This window comes from Carya illinoinensis, chromosome 2 (assembly GCF_018687715.1).
Source record: "Carya illinoinensis cultivar Pawnee chromosome 2, C.illinoinensisPawnee_v1, whole genome shotgun sequence".
NCBI classification, from domain to species: domain Eukaryota; kingdom Viridiplantae; phylum Streptophyta; class Magnoliopsida; order Fagales; family Juglandaceae; genus Carya; species Carya illinoinensis.
Window position 1 is genome coordinate 5,754,674 of NC_056753.1, and position 21,290 is coordinate 5,775,963.

Below are 21,290 nucleotides of genomic sequence, written 5' to 3' on the forward strand. Positions count from 1 at the left end.
CCTTTACAGGAACGTTCTAAAGAGCTTTCATCTCCAATGAGTCCTGGGGGTTCTAGTTACTCAGCAAGCTCTCCCACAAGAGAGGTTGAAATAACTCTAAATTCATGGAAAGATAGAAATTGCAACGCATTGCAGGATAGCCGCTCACTCTCTCCGCCGGCGGCTTTGGATTATTCAAGAAGCTCTTCTACTCTGGAGCTTGCTCCTTCAGTTCTGCAACAAAGTCCGAGGTTGATTTCCAGTTCAAGTAACATATCAACTTCTTCTAATGGAGCTCAAAATGTTGTGGTATGTGCAAAGCATTTTGTTAAATTCTATTTTGTGTTTGCAAATTGTTTGCCAAAACATGTTTAACATTTCTCATTGACATTATTCATATGAATCAATGATCATATGGGTATAAAACAGGACAAGGCTTTGAAATTAAAGGTTTTATGGATCGTAGCAGGACCAGAGCTTAGAAGGAGCAGCTTCAACAAGCAATGGCGGCCTTAAGAAAAGAGGCACTCGTGCGTCGAAGAGCAGAGGAATATATGATTGTCGCTATACGGAGGGTAAGCTTTTTAGTTACGAGTTGTTCTACTTATAAGAATGAATGAAGAAGATGAACATCTTCAGCGCTTTGAATTCATGGGGGTTTTCTTTACACACCCCACTACTAAATGCATTCACCATATATGCTTGAAAACAATACAATTTTAAATTTTTAAATCTTACAGAAATTGCTAATAATCTGATCAATAGGCCCAAGATGCAGAGAATCAGAGAGACATATGCATCGAAGAACTTCGGATTTTCAAAGAACAGGAAACATCATTAAAGAGCCAAATTGCATAGTTACAGAAAGGAAGGGATGAGTTGCAGATGGAGCGTGATCCTACACTGACAGAAGCTGAAGGGCTAAAAAGAAAAGGAGAGGGCTCAAATGGACAAATGTTCGAGCTGCTTGAATTCTCGCTTTCTAAAATTGCAGAAGCTACTCAAGGCTTTAATGAATCTCGGAAAATTGGACAAGGAGGATATGGTAACATTTATATTGGTTGCCTACACACTGAGGTAGCTATAAAGATGTTACATTCTCAGGGCTCCGAAGGCTCCAAAGAGTTCCAAATGGAGGTTTGTATATGCATTTGAAAAAAATTGGAGTTGTTTAGATCTGAAAAAATATTTTCCTTAAATAGATTAGCATGTTTGCAGACATTTTCAATAGAAAATGAATAATTTGATCTTATTGGTTGTATATGTATATATCAGGTTGGTGTATTGGGCCAGTTGAGGCATCCCAATCTTGTGAAACTCATTGGATCTTGCCCTGAAGCTTTTGCACTCATATATGAATATCTTCCTAACGGAAACCTTGAAGATCGACTCAAATGCAAGGACAAGAGTCCTCCATTGTCATGGCAAACTTGATTACGGATCGCCATAGAGTTATGCTCCGTCCTCGTGTATCTTCATTCTAGTACTCGACCTCACACCATAGTGCATGGAGATTTGAAACCAGCCAATATTCTCCTTGATTCCAACTTTGTATGTAAACTTAGTGACTTTGGAATTTGCCGTGTGTGTTAAGCCGTGATCAAACTTCAAGTGACAGTGTAACACTGAGTCATAACACTGTCCCGAAGGGAACTTTGCCTTACTTAGATCCTGAATTTCTTCAAAGCGGAATTCTTACTGTGAAGTCAGATGTTTACTCCTTTGGAATCATATTACTGCAATTGTTGACAGGGAAATCACCACCCTACTTTATAGTAGATGAAGTCAACTCTTCCTTACTTGCAGGCAATTTTGAATCCCTTTTGGATCCTTCGACTGGACATTGGCCATTTGAGGTTGCTCAATCTTTGGCTGTATTTGCACTGATGTGTTCTGACAATAACAGAAAAAGGAGACCAGATCTTGGCTATAAATTGTTAAATGTTCAGTGATTTGATTAATTGTCATGTATTTTAGCAGGAATATGGATGTTTGAGTGGTATTTGTAAGTGAGAGTCTATTCTAAAACCCCATTGAACATATGATCAGTTGTTTGAATAGTCTTTTTTCTTTTCCAAAATATTTTTGGATGGTATTGCTATACAATAAGCCAGAAATCTTCAAACAAAAATAGAGAAGTTTTCATAAACTAATAGCTAGATCTTTAAATACTCACATTTATTTTCTGATTTTTATTTGTTTGTTTGTGTAAAAAGCTAAAGCGTTTCCTTTTATTATAGAGAAATGATTTGTATATGCCTCAAATAGATATGCTCCGCACAGATCTTTATAAAAACTTGGACCCTTCTTAAAAAAGTGCAAAAAACTTTCTTTTATAGTGGGATTCACTTTTTTTACAAAGTCTATTTAGAATTTGTACCTAAAATTATTATTTTGTTTTATATGTACATGAAATAAAAGGTCTGAACTTTTTTTTTTTTTTTTTTTTTCCAAGCAATAAAAGGTCTGAACTAAACCACCTACCGGGCTACCAGAATCATTAGTAGTAAGGGTTTACTCAGAGTTATGGACAGAAACTCAATATATATATAAATTTGTCAACGAGATCGTTTGTGCATGCAATTTCAATTGTAAACAATTCTGGCACTCGATAAGAAAGAAAAAAGAAAAAAAAAAAGAAAAAGAAAAGCTAATTAAAATACTTATACCTTTATGGTTTTGTATTTGGTTTACATTAAAATAATGACCTTGCATTTTTAATCAGAGTCATAATAAGAAACCGATCCATTTTCCTTTTTTCCTTCATCTGTGCTGGTGTGAGTTTATGGGATGGGGATAGTTTCTCTTAATTTGTGGGGTTGGTTCAGATCTTTGGAATTGGAGAAGGGTGTGTTGGGTCCTTCGTCAAGTTATTGATTAGTGTTCTTCTATATATTGACCATAACACATGCTCTTCCTGTATGGATGAATTTAGCTGCATGCGGCGCCATTCCCACAGCTAGGCTCGATGCTAATCTTCTTTTTAAGTTCACTTAAGAAGCAACTCAATTTGTATAATTAATCACGTCTTCTCAGAGCCAATTACACAGAAATGATCAACTTCAACGTTCTGTTTTAAGTCGCTATTCTTGAGTCATATACTTACTTTAAAAAAACATGTAAACAACAACAAAAGTCACATCATATCCATATAATCTACAGAAGAACTATCCATTAAAATTGCAAATCATTGGATATGAAAGTAATGATACTTATAATTAGATTGTTACCTCCTATGATATAATAAATAATTCATTTTTTTTATTTTTAAATAAGAATAATATTTTTAATAATATTTTATTTAACTTTCATCATAATATTAGATTGATGAAAGCTTTTGTGCTCAAGGGGGCTAGTTGTAGAAGATGATTTACATGTACTTTTTTTTTTTTTTTAAGTTTTAAGAAATATTTCAACCTTTTGAAAAATAAAAAGTATTATTTTTATTAAAAAAATTATAAATTAAATTGATAAATTGACATAATTTTATATAATTTATTTTATAATAAAATTAATTTTCACTCAAATAATTATATAATATTCCTCATGCGAATACAGATATACACGTGGTTTGCACCAAAAAAGGGGAGTTTTCCTTAAAGAAAAAAATAAAAAACAGCCGCCCCCATTGTTAATTAATTCAATGAGCACCCTATAATGCCGCTTACAGCTGTCGTGACCGTAAAAATAATTTTTATTTTTTAATTTTTTAATTTATATTTTTTAACATTTTAAAACATTTTAAAATATATAGAAATATTAATAATTAATTAAAAAAGTACAATTTTTAAAAAGTACGATTTATTATTAAAAAATTAATTAATTTTTTATATGAATTTTATATTTATTTATTTTTTATAAAATAAATATATAGTATTTACATATTTATAACTGTAAATATTATTTTTTAATTAATATTTTTTAATAGTACTACTTAGAGGCTAATTACAAAACTTTTACTATTTTAATAAAAAAATACTAATGGCAAGCGCCTATGCAAATGTCATGCAATCGGGGTGACCCGTCAGTTTCAGTTTTTTATTTTATTATTATTATTATTATTATTTTTATTTTTATTTTGGAAAATGCTAATGGCAAAACGGCATGCAATAGGCACTAAATTATTAAATCTTTTGTAAGTTTTTGTTAAATAAGATTAGATATTTTGATATTGCTTACATGCTAACCACCGGACTCGACCACACATTTCTAAAACAAAGACTTGATCAAGCAAACAATTCTAAAACAGAGCATAATCATTAAATACACAGCGGAAACATTTACTTCAAGAGGTAAATTGGATCAATTACAGTTGTTCTAAAAGCATGATGTTACAAACTACAAATAAATAATGTTACGTATAGTCGTGAAATACGTAAATATCATATAATCATTTTGAAAAAAAATAAAATTTATTATTAACAAATCACTTTTATTTTTATTTTTTTATTATGTGAATCTTTACTCATTTTATTTAAAAGAATTGTGCGACACTTACGCACTCTATAATTATAAATATCATTTTTCATTACAAATATGAAAAAGAAAAGAGAAATAAAAAAGAAAACCTACCTATCTTGCCTCGTGGGAAGGCGGTTGACCTACTGACTCTCCCCAATTGTTTTTTTAAAAATCACAAGTTTGGTAAGTGAGATGAAACATAAAATTTTCATTTCATCTTATTTTATCATTACAATATTTTTAAATTTTCATATAAAATATAATAAACAATTTAAAATTTTTAAATCTCAATTCAACTTTTTCAAATATCAAAATAATAATAATATTAAAAAAATAATATTTTAAAATTTCATCAAAAATAAAAAATTCTCGTCTTGCTATCTAAACCTATCAATGCTAGGTTTGGAGCAAGCATCTATCAATTCCCTCATCCGATTCAATGCTAGTCCTATATATCTTTCCCTGCATCTCGTATTTCCACAATTATGCTTCAAATGAATCAGTATGCTTCAAATGAATCAGTATGCACCAAAAAATCTCATACATGCAGTACTTGAAATAAAATATCAAAACTTCTGCTCTCAACCACATTTCAACACAATTTTAACTTTTATTAACCTTTTAAGTAAACAGCAATATATTCATATCATGATATTGGATCGATGAAAGCTTCTGTGCTCAAGGGCGCTAGCTGGCTGTAGGAGATGATTTAAGAAATATTTCAATCACTTAAAATATTCGTCAATGGATGCACAGATACAACTGGTTTGCACTATATCAAAGAAAGTTTTCCTCCATAAAGGAAAAAAAAATAGAAAGGAAAATCTTAGAGGAGCAACTCAAACTTACCGTTCAATCTTATTGTTTATGTATTTTAATTTTATTTATTTATTTATTTTATTTAATAGTTAAAGAAGTAACTATTAATAAAATTATATATATATTTATTTTTTTAATGATTAAAAATATTAAAAATATACTTTTAAAAAAATTATAACTAGAGTCATAGCGGTGAATCCATAATTCGCATAACTTGTAAACTATTAAATTTTAATTTTTAAGACGAATATAAATAGATTGATTTTAATTTTTTAATTTTTTAATTTTTTAATCCACCTCTTTATTGATGAGCTTACTTGGAGTCGCATTCCCTGCTCATGTCCTTTCCGTTGCGGATAGGTATTTACTTGTTTAAAAAATAAAAAATAAAAAGGAATGCCAGCAGTAAGTAAACGCTGACGGGCGCACCACCATGATCCATGGCTAATTAATTAAGCAGTTCGTAGCTCTATAAAAAAGAAAAAAAAAAAAAATTAAGCAGTTCGTAGCTGACTTTTCTTCCAAACCTTATGATTGAAAATAAAATAAAAAATAAAAAAAATTCTAGTTAACATTTTTATACATAATTGACTTTTTATACATCAAAATTGATATTTTATATATCATATGACGTAAATTTATAAAATTATTTTTATCAATTTTTTTAATAAAATAAAGAACTACTACTTAGTAGGGCTGCACACCTATCCGTCCAAATCAAAATTTGGATCCAACCCGACCCGTCTGGCATGAAATCATGCGCAAATTCGACCCGACCCGACCCGACCTGCAACTTGCGGATCGAGTCAAACCCGTTCTTGTTACTCTGCTTTCGATTCTCCCCTCCCCTCCCCTTCATCTCCCCTCCCTCCTCTTCCACTTCCTCTTCTCCTACTATGCCATTTGCTTTCGATTCTCCCCTCCCCCTTCCTCTTTCACTTCCTCTTCTCCTGCTCCGCCATTTCCAAGATCAATCCTGTGGTCTGAAATCTATGATTGTCTCCACTACGAACCAGGGCTTTGAAGTGTGCAATGCGATTCGTTCAAAGAACTCGGTTTCCGTGTCGTCGAGTCTGATTTTTCCCGTCTATACTCCTCCTATCGTCATCAAGTACTGGATTTTGATTTTGGTTTCGATCTTAATCGAGAAAATGTTTGTTTCATTAAACCCACCTCAAATGCCGCCACCTTAAACCCATCTCAAATCTCTCTCTTAGGGTGGGTTTGGGTGTTGAGAAGTGTTGAGTAGAGTTGTGAATAGTAATAAAAAGTAGGTGAAAAGTAATAATAAAGTAATGAATAGTAATAAAAAGTAGGTAAAAAGTAATGAATAGTAAAAAAAAGTAGGTGAAAAGTAATAATAAAGTAATGAATAGCAATAAAAAGTAGGTAAAAAGTAATGAATAGTAAAAAAAGTAAGTGAAAAGTAATAATAAAGTAATGAATAGTAGTGAGAAGTGTTGAGAAGTGTTGAAGAGACTTCAACACCCAAACACAGCCTTAAAGCCCCTTCAAATCTCTGTCCAAGACCTTCATGACCACCACCAACAATAGTCACAGATACTGGTCCAACCTCAACCCTGCCAAGTGTCTGGGACCTCAAGCCAAGAAACCTCTCTGATGATACGACGCCGCTCAACCCTGATACAGTTTGACGACTCCTTCAACAACAACAACTCTATGGCCACCGCAACTGCCATGATGCTCCAGTAAGAGCTCTTGATCATGTCCAAGGGTCAAGAGATGTTAGCCTTGTTAGGGATTGAAGATGGGACAGAAATGGAGGCAATTCTTCTTCTTCGTGATCTCGGGTCACGGTTTGATCGGTTTCAACATGCATTAACCCGGTAAAGGGTTTGAGCCGCTGAACTCGATAAAGTCAGGTGGTTTACTTTTATGAGATTACTTTACGCCTAAAGCATCTCTCAATAAATTATAAACGGATTTGATGGTTTTAGGTACATTGAAATAACGGTTGTCATTCAATGGTACAGAATGTATTTTTTCCAAATTTTTAAAATCTATTTTTACAATTATATATTTTTTATAATTTATTTTAATAATAATTATATTTTTTTATATGTTCCATGTGGCAATCTTACTAACTGAGGGAATCGAATGAATCCATATATCCAAAATTAGTAATAACAATGAGTTGAATTGTTTTCTAAAAACCAGCTTATATGATCTAAACATCGAATCTCAACTAATAATTAATTATACAAATTAAACAGTTGGATACAAATTAAACAATTGAAGAAAATATTCCAATTACTTTTATATCATCAACTATGCATTGATATAATATCTATATATATAAAAGGGGTAGAATTCGGATTTGATGCTTGGAGGGTAATTGACAAAGTGTATAGTATGTGTGAGTGTAAGTAATATGTGTTTTTTTCTAAGTGGTTATTAAAAAATAATAATTATACGTTATAAAATTGTATACAAAAAATATATATATATATATAAATCATTTTATAAGATAATTTCTTTAAGATTTCTGTAGTTGGTTAGAGCTATTATAAAAAGAAAAGAAAATGAAATATCAATTTAGAATTTTCCTTTTGAATTAAGCTCAACGACAATCTTTCATTGAATATAATTCATCTATTATTATCTTTGACATGAAATTATTGGCAATTTCTTTATTAATATAAACTAACAAATGATCTACAAGAAACTCATCTTTCATTTGAGTACGCAATCTAGATTTTATAAGTTTCATGGTAGAAAATACTCGCTTAGTAGTACCAGCAGTAAATTATTTTGAGTTCAACGCATCAGATTTGGGAGTTTCGTGTTCTGTTCGAGGTCTCGTTTTTAGCATTGCAGGCTGCAGTAGCAGATTTTTCAAACTCATTTTTGAAATTTATTGGTAAGTTGAAGATTTGGATGTAAGTGAAGTGAAAAGTTATAGTGAGATTAAGTAAATATTAGGATTTGAGAGGATAATTTCAGTAAAAGGCCTGAATATTGGAGGGGCAATTTTTTTTTTTTTTAAATTTTTTTTGGTAATTTGGAGGCAATTTTAATTATATATATAAAGAATTATATATAGTATATGAATTTTTTGGAAAAATTTGAGGGGCTAACTTACATGTAGTTCCGCCCTTTATATATATATATATATATATATATATAAAAGCTCTTGCAAGTTAGAAGAAAAGAGAGATTATATATACACATAGAGTAGCTGGCATGCTGTACTTATTAATCAGCATTTTTATAAGGAAAAATATAGTTGTAAGAATAATTATATATTAATCTGTGTATTAATATAATCACATATAAAAGCTCTTGCAAGTTAGAAGAAAAGAGAGATATTTATATATACACATAGAGTAGCTGGCATGCTGTACTTATTAATCAGCATTTTTATAAGGAAAAATATAGTTGTAAGTATAATTATGTATTAATCTGTGTATTAATATAATGTGATTGGTCAAAAAATAAATTTTATTGAAAACGGTGTTAATTTAAGTTTTAAATATGAATAAATCAATATTAGTATATAGATTAGTATACGACTGTATTTATATATAACAAAACTCTTTTTATAATTAGGTTCTGATCTGACTTTGCCTGTCTTAGTTATTTTATGGATATAAAAAATACTTTTGAGAAAAACTTACGTGCACATGACAAGCATACTACGAACTTAACATACAAGTTTTTACTAAGCAAAGCTGTAGTTACGTATATATGTTAAATATTTGAGAGTTCTGTGAAGTTTGTAATTAGACCGGAAATAAAAAATAAATAATGCTACTTATTATTTTATGATGTAGTATTAAATAATAAATTTTTTAAAATTATTTAATATTGTATTATGAGATAATGAGATGATAATCATGAAAAAATAAATAAAAAATTGATTTTTTCATAGAGATATGTGCTGTTCAGACTTTAGATCACTACGTAGAAAAGTCTTTGAAATGTCTTAATTTCATATGCTTTTTGGCCGCAAGTGGGACTTTACTATATAGTTTTGACTATATATACTAGTTTTTTTTTTCATATAATACGTACGTACGAGCTTCATCTTCTTGGTGATTATGGCTAAAGGTTCTGAGCAGGAACTTTGATGATGATTCTCTATTTGGTTATATAGATGAGATGAGTTGAGATGAGATTAGATGTTTTGAGTAGTAATAAATAAAATATTATTATAATATAATTTTTTAATATTAATTTTATATTAAGATTTAAAAAATTAAATTGTTTATTATATTTTATATAAAAATTTAAAAAAAATTAATGATAAAATGAAATGAGATGAAAGTTTTAATTTTGATTAACCAATTCGGGCCGGAGGTATAGTACCTTTTTGTAACTTGTCATTTGGCAACAGTATTAGCACGTAGACATGCACAAGACTTATCATGAAATTCAAGGCTGAGGATATGAGCATATATGTTGCGGTGGGAAAATATTTGACAGACTGCAAATCAATCCTGTCTTGGGTTAGTTCAGAGAACACCGGAGGAAGTAAAGAGACAAAGGGCAATGCTAGGATGCCGGTGGGGGATCTCGTTAGAGCATTCCGTTCTCTTTTTTCTTGTTTTTTAATTTTTTTTACATAGTGATTAAGAAAATATTATTTTAATAATATTGTGAATTTTCTTTTTTTTTTAATTTTTTAAAAATATTAAAAAATTATGTGAAAAAAAAAACAAAGAAAACACTTTTAAATATTTTTTTATACATCACTTTTTTAACACTTTTAAATATTTAAAAAAATAAAAAAAAAATTCACAATATTAATAAACAACATTTTCTTAATCACTATGTAAAAAAACCTTAAAAAGAAAAAATGGAACGGGATCCTCCAGCGAGACCCTTATCATTTTCCAGAGACAAAAGTCACAAAACACTGCTTTTAGTTTGAATTTTGAACACACAGTATTGTCATTCACAATATGTTTAGATATAAGTTTTGGATGAGCTATCTATGGAAATATACAACATAAAGCATTTACACAGAATCAAAACTGACAACATTTACTAATGAAATTTAAACTGTTCTTTAATTTATTAATGGGCTGATTTGCAGTCCTAGTTGGGATTGTGAAATATCTTCAGCATCTTCCTTAATATGCCCCCACAAGAAAGGATTTCTGCTAATAAGACTGATCTTGTTCTTGAGATGATCAGTATGTTGCGTTGATAGTGGCTTGGTCAATAAATCAACAAGTTGATCATTTGTATAAACATGACGGACATTAATCACATTTTTCTAAACCAAGTCATGAACAAAGTGAAGGTCAATTTGAATGTGTTTCATCCTTGAGTACTGAACCGGATTAAAGCTAAGGTGAGTGGCTCCCAAGTTGTCACATAACAGCATTGGAGGATGTTTAAGTGGAAACTTTAGTTCTTGAATAAGAGAGAGAATCCACACACACTTGGTAGTAGTTGTTGCTAGTGCTTGATATTTCGCGTCGGTAGATAAGCAAGCAATCGATCGTTGTTTTATTTTTGAGCTCCATGATATAGGTGTTGAGCCAAGTAGGACTAAATATGCAAATGTTGAACTTCGATTGTCCAAATTACCTACTAAGTCTGAATCCAAGAAGCATAAAAGTGCTGGATTAGCTGCTTTTCCTATGGCGATGCCATGAAAAATTGTATTCTTCAAGTATCTCAGCAATCTCTTAGTTGCAGTCTAGTGAGTTGTAGTTGGAGCATGCATGAATTGAGAGAGTTTGTTGACTACAAAGTTGATGTCAAGCTGAGTCAATGAGAGGTATTGCAGTCCACCAATAACTCTTTTATATTCTGTGGCATCAAATGAGGAAGTTCCATGAACAAGCTTTAAGGGAACTGAGGTTGACAGAGGTGTTGTGACATCTTTTGCACCCTCCATAGTTCATACTGGTTTTTGCAAGTAGCTCTCGAATATATTTGTGTTGGCATAGAAATAATCCTTCTCTTGTACGTTGGTATTACTTCTATGCCTAGAAAAAAGTGTAGAGGCCCCAAATCTTTAAGAGAGAATTTTTTTCCAAGCTGATCGATGATTATTTCCACAAATGGCGAATCATTTCCAGTAATTACTAAATCATCAACATACACTAAATAGTAGACAAGGATAGAATCATGATGATACACAAATAGAGATGAATCAAATTTTGTATTCATAAAACCAAACTCAAGCAAAGCTTGTTTGAGAGCTGAGTATCAAGCACGAGGTGCTTGTTTAAGGCCATGTATTGCCTTTTCAAAGGCAACATACATACGCATGTTTTTCTGAATCCCGAAAGCTTGAGGGCTGTTTCATGTGGACTTTCTCAGTGAGGTGACCATTCAAAAATGCATTGTTTATATGTAATTGTCTAAATGACCATCCCTACATCACAACAATTGATAAAATTATTCTAATTGTAACAGGTTTGACTACATGACTAAAAGTCTCTTTGTAGTCCAAACTAGGCCTCTGATTGAAGCCTTTTGCCACAAGTTTGGCTTTGAACTGATCAATTGAACCATCCGCGTGTCTCTTAATCTAAAAGACCCATTTGCATCAAATTATATTGCACCCTTTCAATGGTAGAACAAGTTGCCATGTATCATGACGCATGAGGGCAGTTAATTCCAAGGACATGGCTTCACGCCATTTGGGATTAGAGATGGCATTAGATACAATATTGGAATCCAATGATCAAGGGATGGGATGCTTGGTGAAAAAAAAAACAAAAGGATATATATATATATATATATATATATATATTTTGTAAATGTTATTCATTGATCGGGTTACCATATTTTGTGTGTGCAAATCAACATGAGTGGGCATCATAGACTCATTTTGTGTATGAACAGATTCATGGGTTTTGGGAATATGGGATGAAGGGATTTCTTGTGAGATCAAATGAGATGAAGGAGACACATTTACTTGAGAGGGAGTCGGTGTTGGAGAAGACACTACCAGAGGCGAGTGATGCATGAGGGTACCCATTGCCAGAGTCATGGCTGGTATTGCCGAAGGAGATTTGAGTTTCTGCAATAGAATTATGACATTAGATTGATTTTCTCTTGAGCTCAGAGACAAAGCTTCGTGATTTTTAGGACTCGACTTCTCAAAGGGAAAGTTCCCTACATCAAAAAATACATGTCTTGATTGATAAACATGTTGCATTTTGGGCTCCATACATAGATAAGCATTTTGAGAAAAAGAATAACCCACAAACACACACGTCGTGGCTTTGGGCTCCAGCTTGTTACTGTTATAAGGCCTAGTAACAGGATAGCACAAGCAGCCGAAATGTTTAAGTTTCATGTAATTTGGTCCTTGATTAAATAGATGCTCAAATGGGGATTTATTTGGTGATGTGGAACTTGACATCCTATTTATAAGATATGTAGCAGCTTGAAAAGCATAGGGCCAAAATGATCGATGCATGTGAGCATCCATGAGAAGTGTGAGCCTAGTTTCAATAAGATGGCGATGTCGTCTGTCAGACATGCCATTTTGTTGTGGAGTGTGTGGAGCAGTGGTAAAGTGAGCAATTCCTTGGACAGATAGACAAGACTTTAGCTCAATATATTCTCCACCATTGTCCAAGTATAGGCTCTTAAGTTTTTTGTTAAATCTATTTTTCACAAGATGTTGAAATTGAGGAAAAATAGTTTGGACACTTGATTTATTTGGTGTAGGATAGAGTGAGATATATTTGGTATACTGGTCAACAAAAATAATGTAATATTTTGAACCACCAATACCAATATCATGAGTGGGGCCCCAAACATCTGTATGGACCAATTCCAAGGGAGCATTGCTAGTTAAGCCATGAGAATTAAAAGGTTGATGATGAGATTTATTTTGTGAGCATGAATTACAAAGAGATGAATGCCCATGTTTTTTGGTGGGTAAAGAAAAAGTAAAAATAACATAATTAACAATTTTTGATGAGGGATGACCAAGTCTTTTATGCCAACCATCAGTGGTAGTACGTTCATAAACATAAGTAATAACTTTTTTTGAAACTGTGGCCATTGATTCCGATGGTGGGTACACACCATCTTCACATTCACCTTTGAGTAGTGTTGCCCCCATGATCCGATCCTTCACCAAAAAATGAGATGGATGAAATTCTAAATAAACATTATTGTGTTTGGTGAAATGATGAATTGAGATAAGATTTTTCTTAATGGTGGGAATGCAAAGAGTATCATGTAAATGAAAAATACGATTAGGCGAAGCAAAAGCAATGAACCAACATGAGATACAGGCAAACTTGAACCATCACCAATTACCACCTCATCAGTACCATTATACTCCGAGTGTATTGAAAGATTGGAGAGGTCAGTGGTCATGTTGTGAGATGTTGCTGAATCAACAAGTCATTTTTTATTTTTCCTTGAGAAAAGGTGGCACAATTTGCTGTGAGTTCATGTGAATTAAACTTGGAGCAGGTCTTGGCCATATGGCTCATTTGGTCACAAAATTGAAATTTTGGCTTATATTTCTTGAAGCCCAAATCGGATGGCCCACGCTTGCCATTACCTTGGTTCCCATTTGAAAAATGCCTTTGTTAAGAAGATGACCCATCATTTCCATATGAGCTCCCCTTCTGTTGAGTGTGGTTTGCAGTGGCTATCAGAGTTGCGGATTATGCTTCTAGCAAGATACTGTAATTTTCATGAGCAACCAGCAAGTCATGAATTTCCTCAAATTTCATTGAGGTTTCCCAAGCACGAATGGGTGCTGCAATGTCGCGGAACTCTAGCCCAAGGCCATTTAAAATATAAAGTGTTAGATCATCATCCAAAACAGGGTGATCTATGATTGCAAGCTCAATAACAATCATTTTTACGCCTTGGAGGAATTTGGTGACAGTTCTACTACCACGGGTGCTCAAGGTTAAATTCTTGTTGAGTTGCATTGCACGTATTAGAGATTTGCCCACATAGAGGCAAGTAAGGGCTATCCAGGCCTCTTGAGACGTTTTCCAGGAGATAAGGAGTGGTGTGATTGTTGTAGGGGCAGAAGCAAGAATGGCATGGAGGAGGAGTTTATCTTGGCAAACCCAGTGGGAGTTCGCTACTTTGGAGGTGGTGGAATTGGTTGCATCAATGGTTGGACATTGATGTTTTCCGGTGACAAAATCAATAAGGCCATAACCTATTAGCAGTGCTTCAAATTGAACTCTCCATTGGGGAAACGTGGTAGGGGTAAGTTTTTCATTAATAGTGGTGACAACATTGATGGGAATGATTGGTCTTTCGAAAGGAGAGGATATTGTAGGGATATTAGCCATGATCGAGAGAAAAATGAATAGGGAATCTCGTTAGAGGGCTGGCTCTTTGGATATCATAAAGAGACAAAACACTGCTTTAGTTTGAATTTTGAACACACAGTATTGTTATTCACAGTATGTTTACATACAAGTTTTGGATGAGCTATCTATGGAAATATACAACATATAGCATTTAAACAGAGAATCAAAACTGATAGCATTTACAAATGAAATTTAAACTATTATTTGATTTACTGTTGGACTGATTTGTTGCTTCGGTTGGGATTGTGGAATATCTTCAGCATTTTCCTTAATAGGAAGCAGGATTTTCATCATTCATGTTCACAAGCTTGCAAAGCTGTTCCCTTTAGGCAAGTTATTTACATCTTTGAAAAAACTTTATAAACCAAATTAACATGCAGGTTGGAGTCCACATGACCATCGATCCCAGTACTCTGGCTTGCTAGTAAAATTTTTCATATATTATTTCTCTCACACATGTATTATTTATGAAGATTTGGAGTTATTTGTGTCATATGATCTTGTACTTCAGTGCGAAGCTTAATGACGGACATGAAGGTTAGAGAAGGCCTGGAAACTAGTACACAAAATATGCATGCAATCATGGAGGAATACCTTCAATTCTATGAACAAAAAGGGGTATGAATTCTATATATATTTTGTAGAATTAAAATTTATTATTAGAATGTGGATTTCTTTTACTTTTTGTATATCTTAGATTTGTTAATTTCTTATTTAAAATTGACAAATTATACAAATTATTTTCCTATAAAAAATATGACGCGTGGGGGACACGAATTGGGTAGTTGCAAGCTGTATCAATCAATTAATCAAATGAGGTTTGCTACATATAAGCAAAATCGCGTATTAATATGCGTACCAATACTGATTCCTTCATACTCAAAATTAAAATTAGCACTGTTTTCAATAAAATCTACTTTTTGACTAATCATATTATATTGGCCGGTGTACATATTAGTGCGCAGTTATGCTTGACTGTTTTCAATAAAATCTTCATATGTACACTAATCTAATGTGATTGGTCAAAAAGTATATTTTATTGAAAACAGTGCTAATTTAAATTTTGAATATGAAAGAATCAGTATTGGTACGCAGATTAGTACGCGACTTTGCTTGTATGTAGCAAAACTCTTAATCAAAAGCTGACAGAGTAATATCACAGACACGCTAATCATCGAACTTTGACGATTTAAGAGTCTACACACGCATGCAGTTTCTTCGGTTGGGTCTTTGGATTTTTTTCTTTATTCTTTTATATATATATATATATATATATTTAACCAAAAGGGATGCGGAAGGAAAGCATACAAAAGTAGGGTAGAAGGATGACCAGATAACTGGAGGATCAGATAACTGCAAGGGAAGTGTTGAAAGCAATAAGATAAAAGTAAATAGGATCAGATGACTGGAGAACCATAAAACTGGAATTAGCAAAGATAAATTAGTAGATAATGCAAGTAAATAATACAGATAAAAAGTAGATAATGTAAGTACTGAAACAAATTCTTTGTTATTGAAAAATTTTACTCACAAGAGTAATTACAAGGTAAAGTAATGAAAGGCGAGAAGAGGAGTGGAGAAGACTTCAGGAGAGAGTAGGGAAGACTTCAGGACTTTTATCTTATTGCTTTCAGCACTTTATTTTCAATTATCTGGTCATCCTTCTACTCTACTTTATCATGCTTTCCTTCTGCGTCCTTTTCGGTATCAATATATTTATATAACTAGATAATTTCAAATTTTATGAGATTATACACTACAACAAAAATCATTTTTTGGGACGAAATTGCTTTAGGACGAATTGGAAATCGTCCCAAAAAGTGAGATTTTGGAACGAAATTTGAATTTCGCTCCAAAATAATGACGGAATGCCAGACCGTTCGAACACTATTCTTAGGGACGAAATTTTTTGTTCCAAATAAGTTAACCATTCGACCGTTAATGATTAACTATTCGAACGTTTAATTGTTACCGTTTGAACGTAATATTGGCGCGATAGGCAAAATTATTTTGGAGGAAAATTGACAAACCGTTCGAACGGTAAATTATAAACGTTTGAATGATGCATATTCACCGTTTAAACGTTATTTGAAGCGTTTGAACGTGATACCGTTCGAACGGTAAGTTAATACCGTTCGAACGTATTAACTAAAAATTAATATCCTTCCCTAATTAATCTAAATTTCATGATAATAAATGTTATTTAAATGCAATATTCGGTATTAATTATATTAAATATAATAATTAATTCAATTATAATATATTTTAATTGTTAAATATATTAAATGCAATATATTTAATGCGCTTATATATTATTAAACACTATATATTATATTTATAATTTTTTATATATATAGTATATATTATATTATATTTAATTAAAATATATTATACTATTGAATATTATATGGTATATAGTATAAGTTATATTATATAGTATAACTAATATAATATAGACTACTATATACATGAAACTATGTTCATGTATTTATATAACATATATATTATATGTGATATTAACTAATATATATATTTAATAGTATATGTATTACATGACTTGTTTAGTATATTTTTCATATTATATTGCAGTTATAGGCTAATTAGATGACACTCTCTATTCTAGCACTATAAATGACACTATATATACTCAATTTTAGTTTTTGTATCATTATAATACACTCTAATTGCTAGTAGTATAGATGACACTATATATAATAGTAGATATCCTATTATTAAATAATATTATAATAATAATATAATATAATAAACACTATATATATACATGTGATACATATAACCCTATGCTATGATACTATATATATGTTATATATAATAGGTTAATATATGTACTTGACTATAATACTAGATGTAATATGATATTTTATACTATATATGTTACTAAACTATATAATATATGTTTGATTATATATTATATAGTTATATTACTATGTCTCTAAACTATAGTATATTTACAAGTTATTATAATTAAAGGTATAGTGCAAAAAAAAAAAAAAATACAACAAGCAACATTTTAATTTGACGTTTGAACGGTTTAAAATAACCATTCAAACGTATAAGAAAACGTTCGAACGGTCATTTTCACGTTCGAACGTTTAATTAGAGGGGAAAAATTTTCCCGCTAATCTATTTGACGTTCGAACGTTCATTAAATAACCGTTCGAACGTCAATGTTCTACATTTACACAACAGAACCTCACAATTTCGCACTCGTTCTAGTCGACTTCTAGTCGCTCCCACACTCATTTTCTTCCAACCAACGCCATTATTCTTCAATCCAGCCCTCAAATATTACTAACTTCTATCAATCTCTTATATTTTCGGATTAAGAGGTTGTTTTTACCGTTTGGTGAAGAGTATTTAAGTTTTGGGCATTGGGTACAGGTGGATTTTCCTGTTTATCTCTCCAAATCAGGTATTCTCCTTAAATATATTCTCATTTTAGATTTTATATAAGTGTTTTCATTTGCTATAATGAGTTTGTCATATAGTTTGCTGTCTTTTGATGTAATTTGGACTGTAAATGTTGAGGTTTTCGGAGGTTGAAGATGACTGTAATCTGGAATTAATCCATTCGAACGGTATTCGTGTGCTGTTCGAACGTATGTCCTTAGATCGAACGGTGACTAGCACCGTTTGAACATTATGTTGGTCAGTGTTAAAATAATTAATACTTTAAATGCAGGAATTGAATTAAAAATTAATTATTTATAATCTACATTTAATAATACTTAAATACTTAAAAGATTAAAGTAATCAAATGAGAATGAATTAAATTACAAATCATCTAAGATTTAATAATACTTAAATATTTAATAGTTGAATTATTCAACTATAGGTTAATACAAATAGTTTTGTTTTAATAACACAAAAATACTTAATCTTTAAATTAATAAAATGAATTTTAAATAAAATACAAATAATCTAAATTTAATAATACTTAAATACTTAAAAGTTAAAAGTAATCAAATGAATTTGAATTAAAATATAAATTTCGAATTATAATTAATAAAATGAATGTTAATTACAATACAAATAGTTATAATTATTAACTAGAATGTTAATTACAATACAAATAGTTATAATTATTAACTAAAATGTTAATTAAAATACAAATAGTTATAATTAATAAAATATTTTGAAAGATATAAAACAACTATCTAATTATTTAATAATATAAATACTTAATTAACATATCTTGCATTGTTTATTTGATACATGTTATATTGAAGAATTGGTTACAAAACAACAAGAGTTAGAGGCTCAATTGGCGAGACAAGGAGACATGGAGATGCGCCTCAAACAACATAAAGAAGAACAAGCAGAGTTCAGGAGAGATATGCAACTCCAAATGCAACAGCTTATGCAACAGTACATGCCTCCAACCAACTGATGGTTTTTTACGTCTAGCTTATGACATTATCTAATTATGTATGAACAATGCTAGTATCATGGTTATTTATTTCTTCACACTTATTATAAAACTTTTGTGTGTAATTAAACAGTTCCTAATTTATGTTTTTCAAATATTATGGATATCTATTTAGTTTTTTTTATAATTATTGGTTTTAATAAAAATAATATCCGTTCGAACGATCGTGTCACGTTCGAACATTAATAGGTAGGTCGTTCAAACGATAATGTACCGTTCAAACATTAATGACCAAACCGTTCGAACGATACCAGATGCTCAAAAAACGTTCAAACGCAGGTCATTACCATAGCGTTTGAACATTGATCAGCATCGTTCGATCTCTTATACCGTTCGATCTGTTCTTTTAACGTTCGAACGTAATTCTATTGATCGTTTGAACGTATCTTGATAACCGTTCAAAAGATACATTAACGTTCGAACGGTAACTGAGAAGCATTCGAATGCCATTCTGGAACGAATTTTAACTGTGACAAAAAAGGTCATCGTTCGAACAGTATCGAATGGTCAATTTCAAAATCGTTTCAAAAGATATATTTTGGGACGAAATTGTGATTTTGGGACGGAATTTTTTCGTCCCAAAAAATCTTTCTGAACGAAATCTATATATTTTGGGACGAAAATTGTCCCTGTTGCCCAGATGACTAACACAAGAGGGGGGTGAATTGAGTTGTATTAAAAAAAACAATTATAAATCAAATATATAATATAAAATATAAACAAAATATGAAATAACAATAAATATAAAGAGTAAGGGTAAGAGAGAAGCAAACTCAGTATGTTAACGAGGTTCGGCTCCACTGCCTATGTCCTCGCCTCAAGCTACCCCTTGAGGATTTCTAAATTCACTATTCAACCTCCTTCAGGTGGAGATAGAAACCTATTACACCTTTGAACAATACCGCTACAAAGGATCCGTGTAGAACACCCTCTACACTTGCAATCACCTTACACATGGTGATTCAACTATTCCCCGTGTAGAATATTTTCTACACACACAAGGGTTATACACACTTTTTTTCTGATACAAGAGCTGATAGTGGGTAGGTTATCAGAAAACACTCCTCAATGAGTGAAATAAGAACAATACATCGCAAACTATATCTCTCAAAATGAACAAGGATTAAGGCTCAATGCTTAGAGAAGAGAGAATGAAAGCTTTGAATGAATGTTGTATGCTCTTGGTGTTGTGAATGTGAAGCTCTCAATTGATCTATTTATAGGCATATGAGACTTCATATTCAAATTTAAAAAGATTCACATGTCAAAGACAACATCATTCACTTTTTCAAAGAATTCAAATAAAAGGTTCTTCTTTTTCAATTGTCAAAGACAACATCATTCACTTTTTCAAAAAAATCAAACCTAATCTTTTACTTTTGGCATATGACAAAATGAGCACACTTTCATTTTCAAAAAATTTAAACCTAATCTTTTAATTTTTGTATAAGTCTAAAAAAGCATCAATCACTTTTAAAAATATTCAAATAAAACATGCACATGTGAAAGATGACAATCAATCATCTTTAATATTTTCAAAGTTCAACCCTTTAATCAAGGCATGAACATGCAAAAGATGACAATCAATCATCTTTCAAAAATTTCAAATTTAATTTTCAAAAATATTCATGCACATGTGGAAAATGGATTTTAATACTTTATGATAAAATATTAATTTTGAGCATTAATCCTAATTTCGAATTTTGAAGAGATTTACAACATTACTCTATAATTTTAATGTGAACTTGTTCCCTTCTTGCTCATGCTTGTTTCCTTGATGTTCTTGACTCCATTGTGTAGATAACTTGAGCTTGAGACTTCTTTATTCTTTGAATTCATTTGTTATCATCAAAATCCATGTGTAGATTTATAATCACATGAAACTTGAAACATTGAGTTCAACAGTCCCAAAAAATGTTTTTTGTTGTAAGTAAATAATAGTATTTTATAAATTTTATTGAAATATGTTTAAATATAAATAGATTGAGATATGTATTTGAATGTATAGAAAATATTGAAATGAAATTTTCTTTTTTTTTTTAATAGAAAATTGAGAACATGGGTGGATCCCATCAACCAAACATTTTATCTATGTAATAGTTGTTTTATGGATATATAATAAAAATTATTTTTGAGAAAAATGTATGTTGGCAGAAGTGCTTAACACACAAGTTTTTACTAAGCAAAATTGTGAGTTGAGTACTTGAGTTGAGATGAGATAAAAATTTAAAAATTGAAAGTTGAATAAAATATTATTAGAATATAATTTTTTGAAATAATTTTTATGTTTAAAT

The 21,290-nt window shown here is 31.1% G+C and overlaps 1 protein-coding gene and 1 pseudogene across 1 annotated transcript; one reads left to right on the forward strand and one right to left on the reverse strand.

Annotated features, from left to right (window-relative positions):
- Positions 1–1,110: 1,110 nt before the first annotated feature.
- On the forward strand, positions 1,111–1,968 carry LOC122301642 (annotated as a pseudogene).
- An 11,909-nt stretch (positions 1,969–13,877) lies between these two features.
- On the reverse strand, positions 13,878–14,525 carry LOC122301643. The gene has a single exon (XM_043113040.1). It carries the CDS (start codon positions 14,523–14,525, stop codon positions 13,878–13,880), a length of 648 nt encoding a protein of 215 aa, XP_042968974.1.
- Between the last annotated feature and the right edge of the window lie 6,765 nt (positions 14,526–21,290).

Excerpts from the sequence above, each read along its gene's own strand:
- LOC122301643 (XM_043113040.1), bottom strand. The coding sequence starts at position 14,525 with ATGGCTAATATCCCTACAATATCCTCTCCTTTCGAAAGACCAATCATT.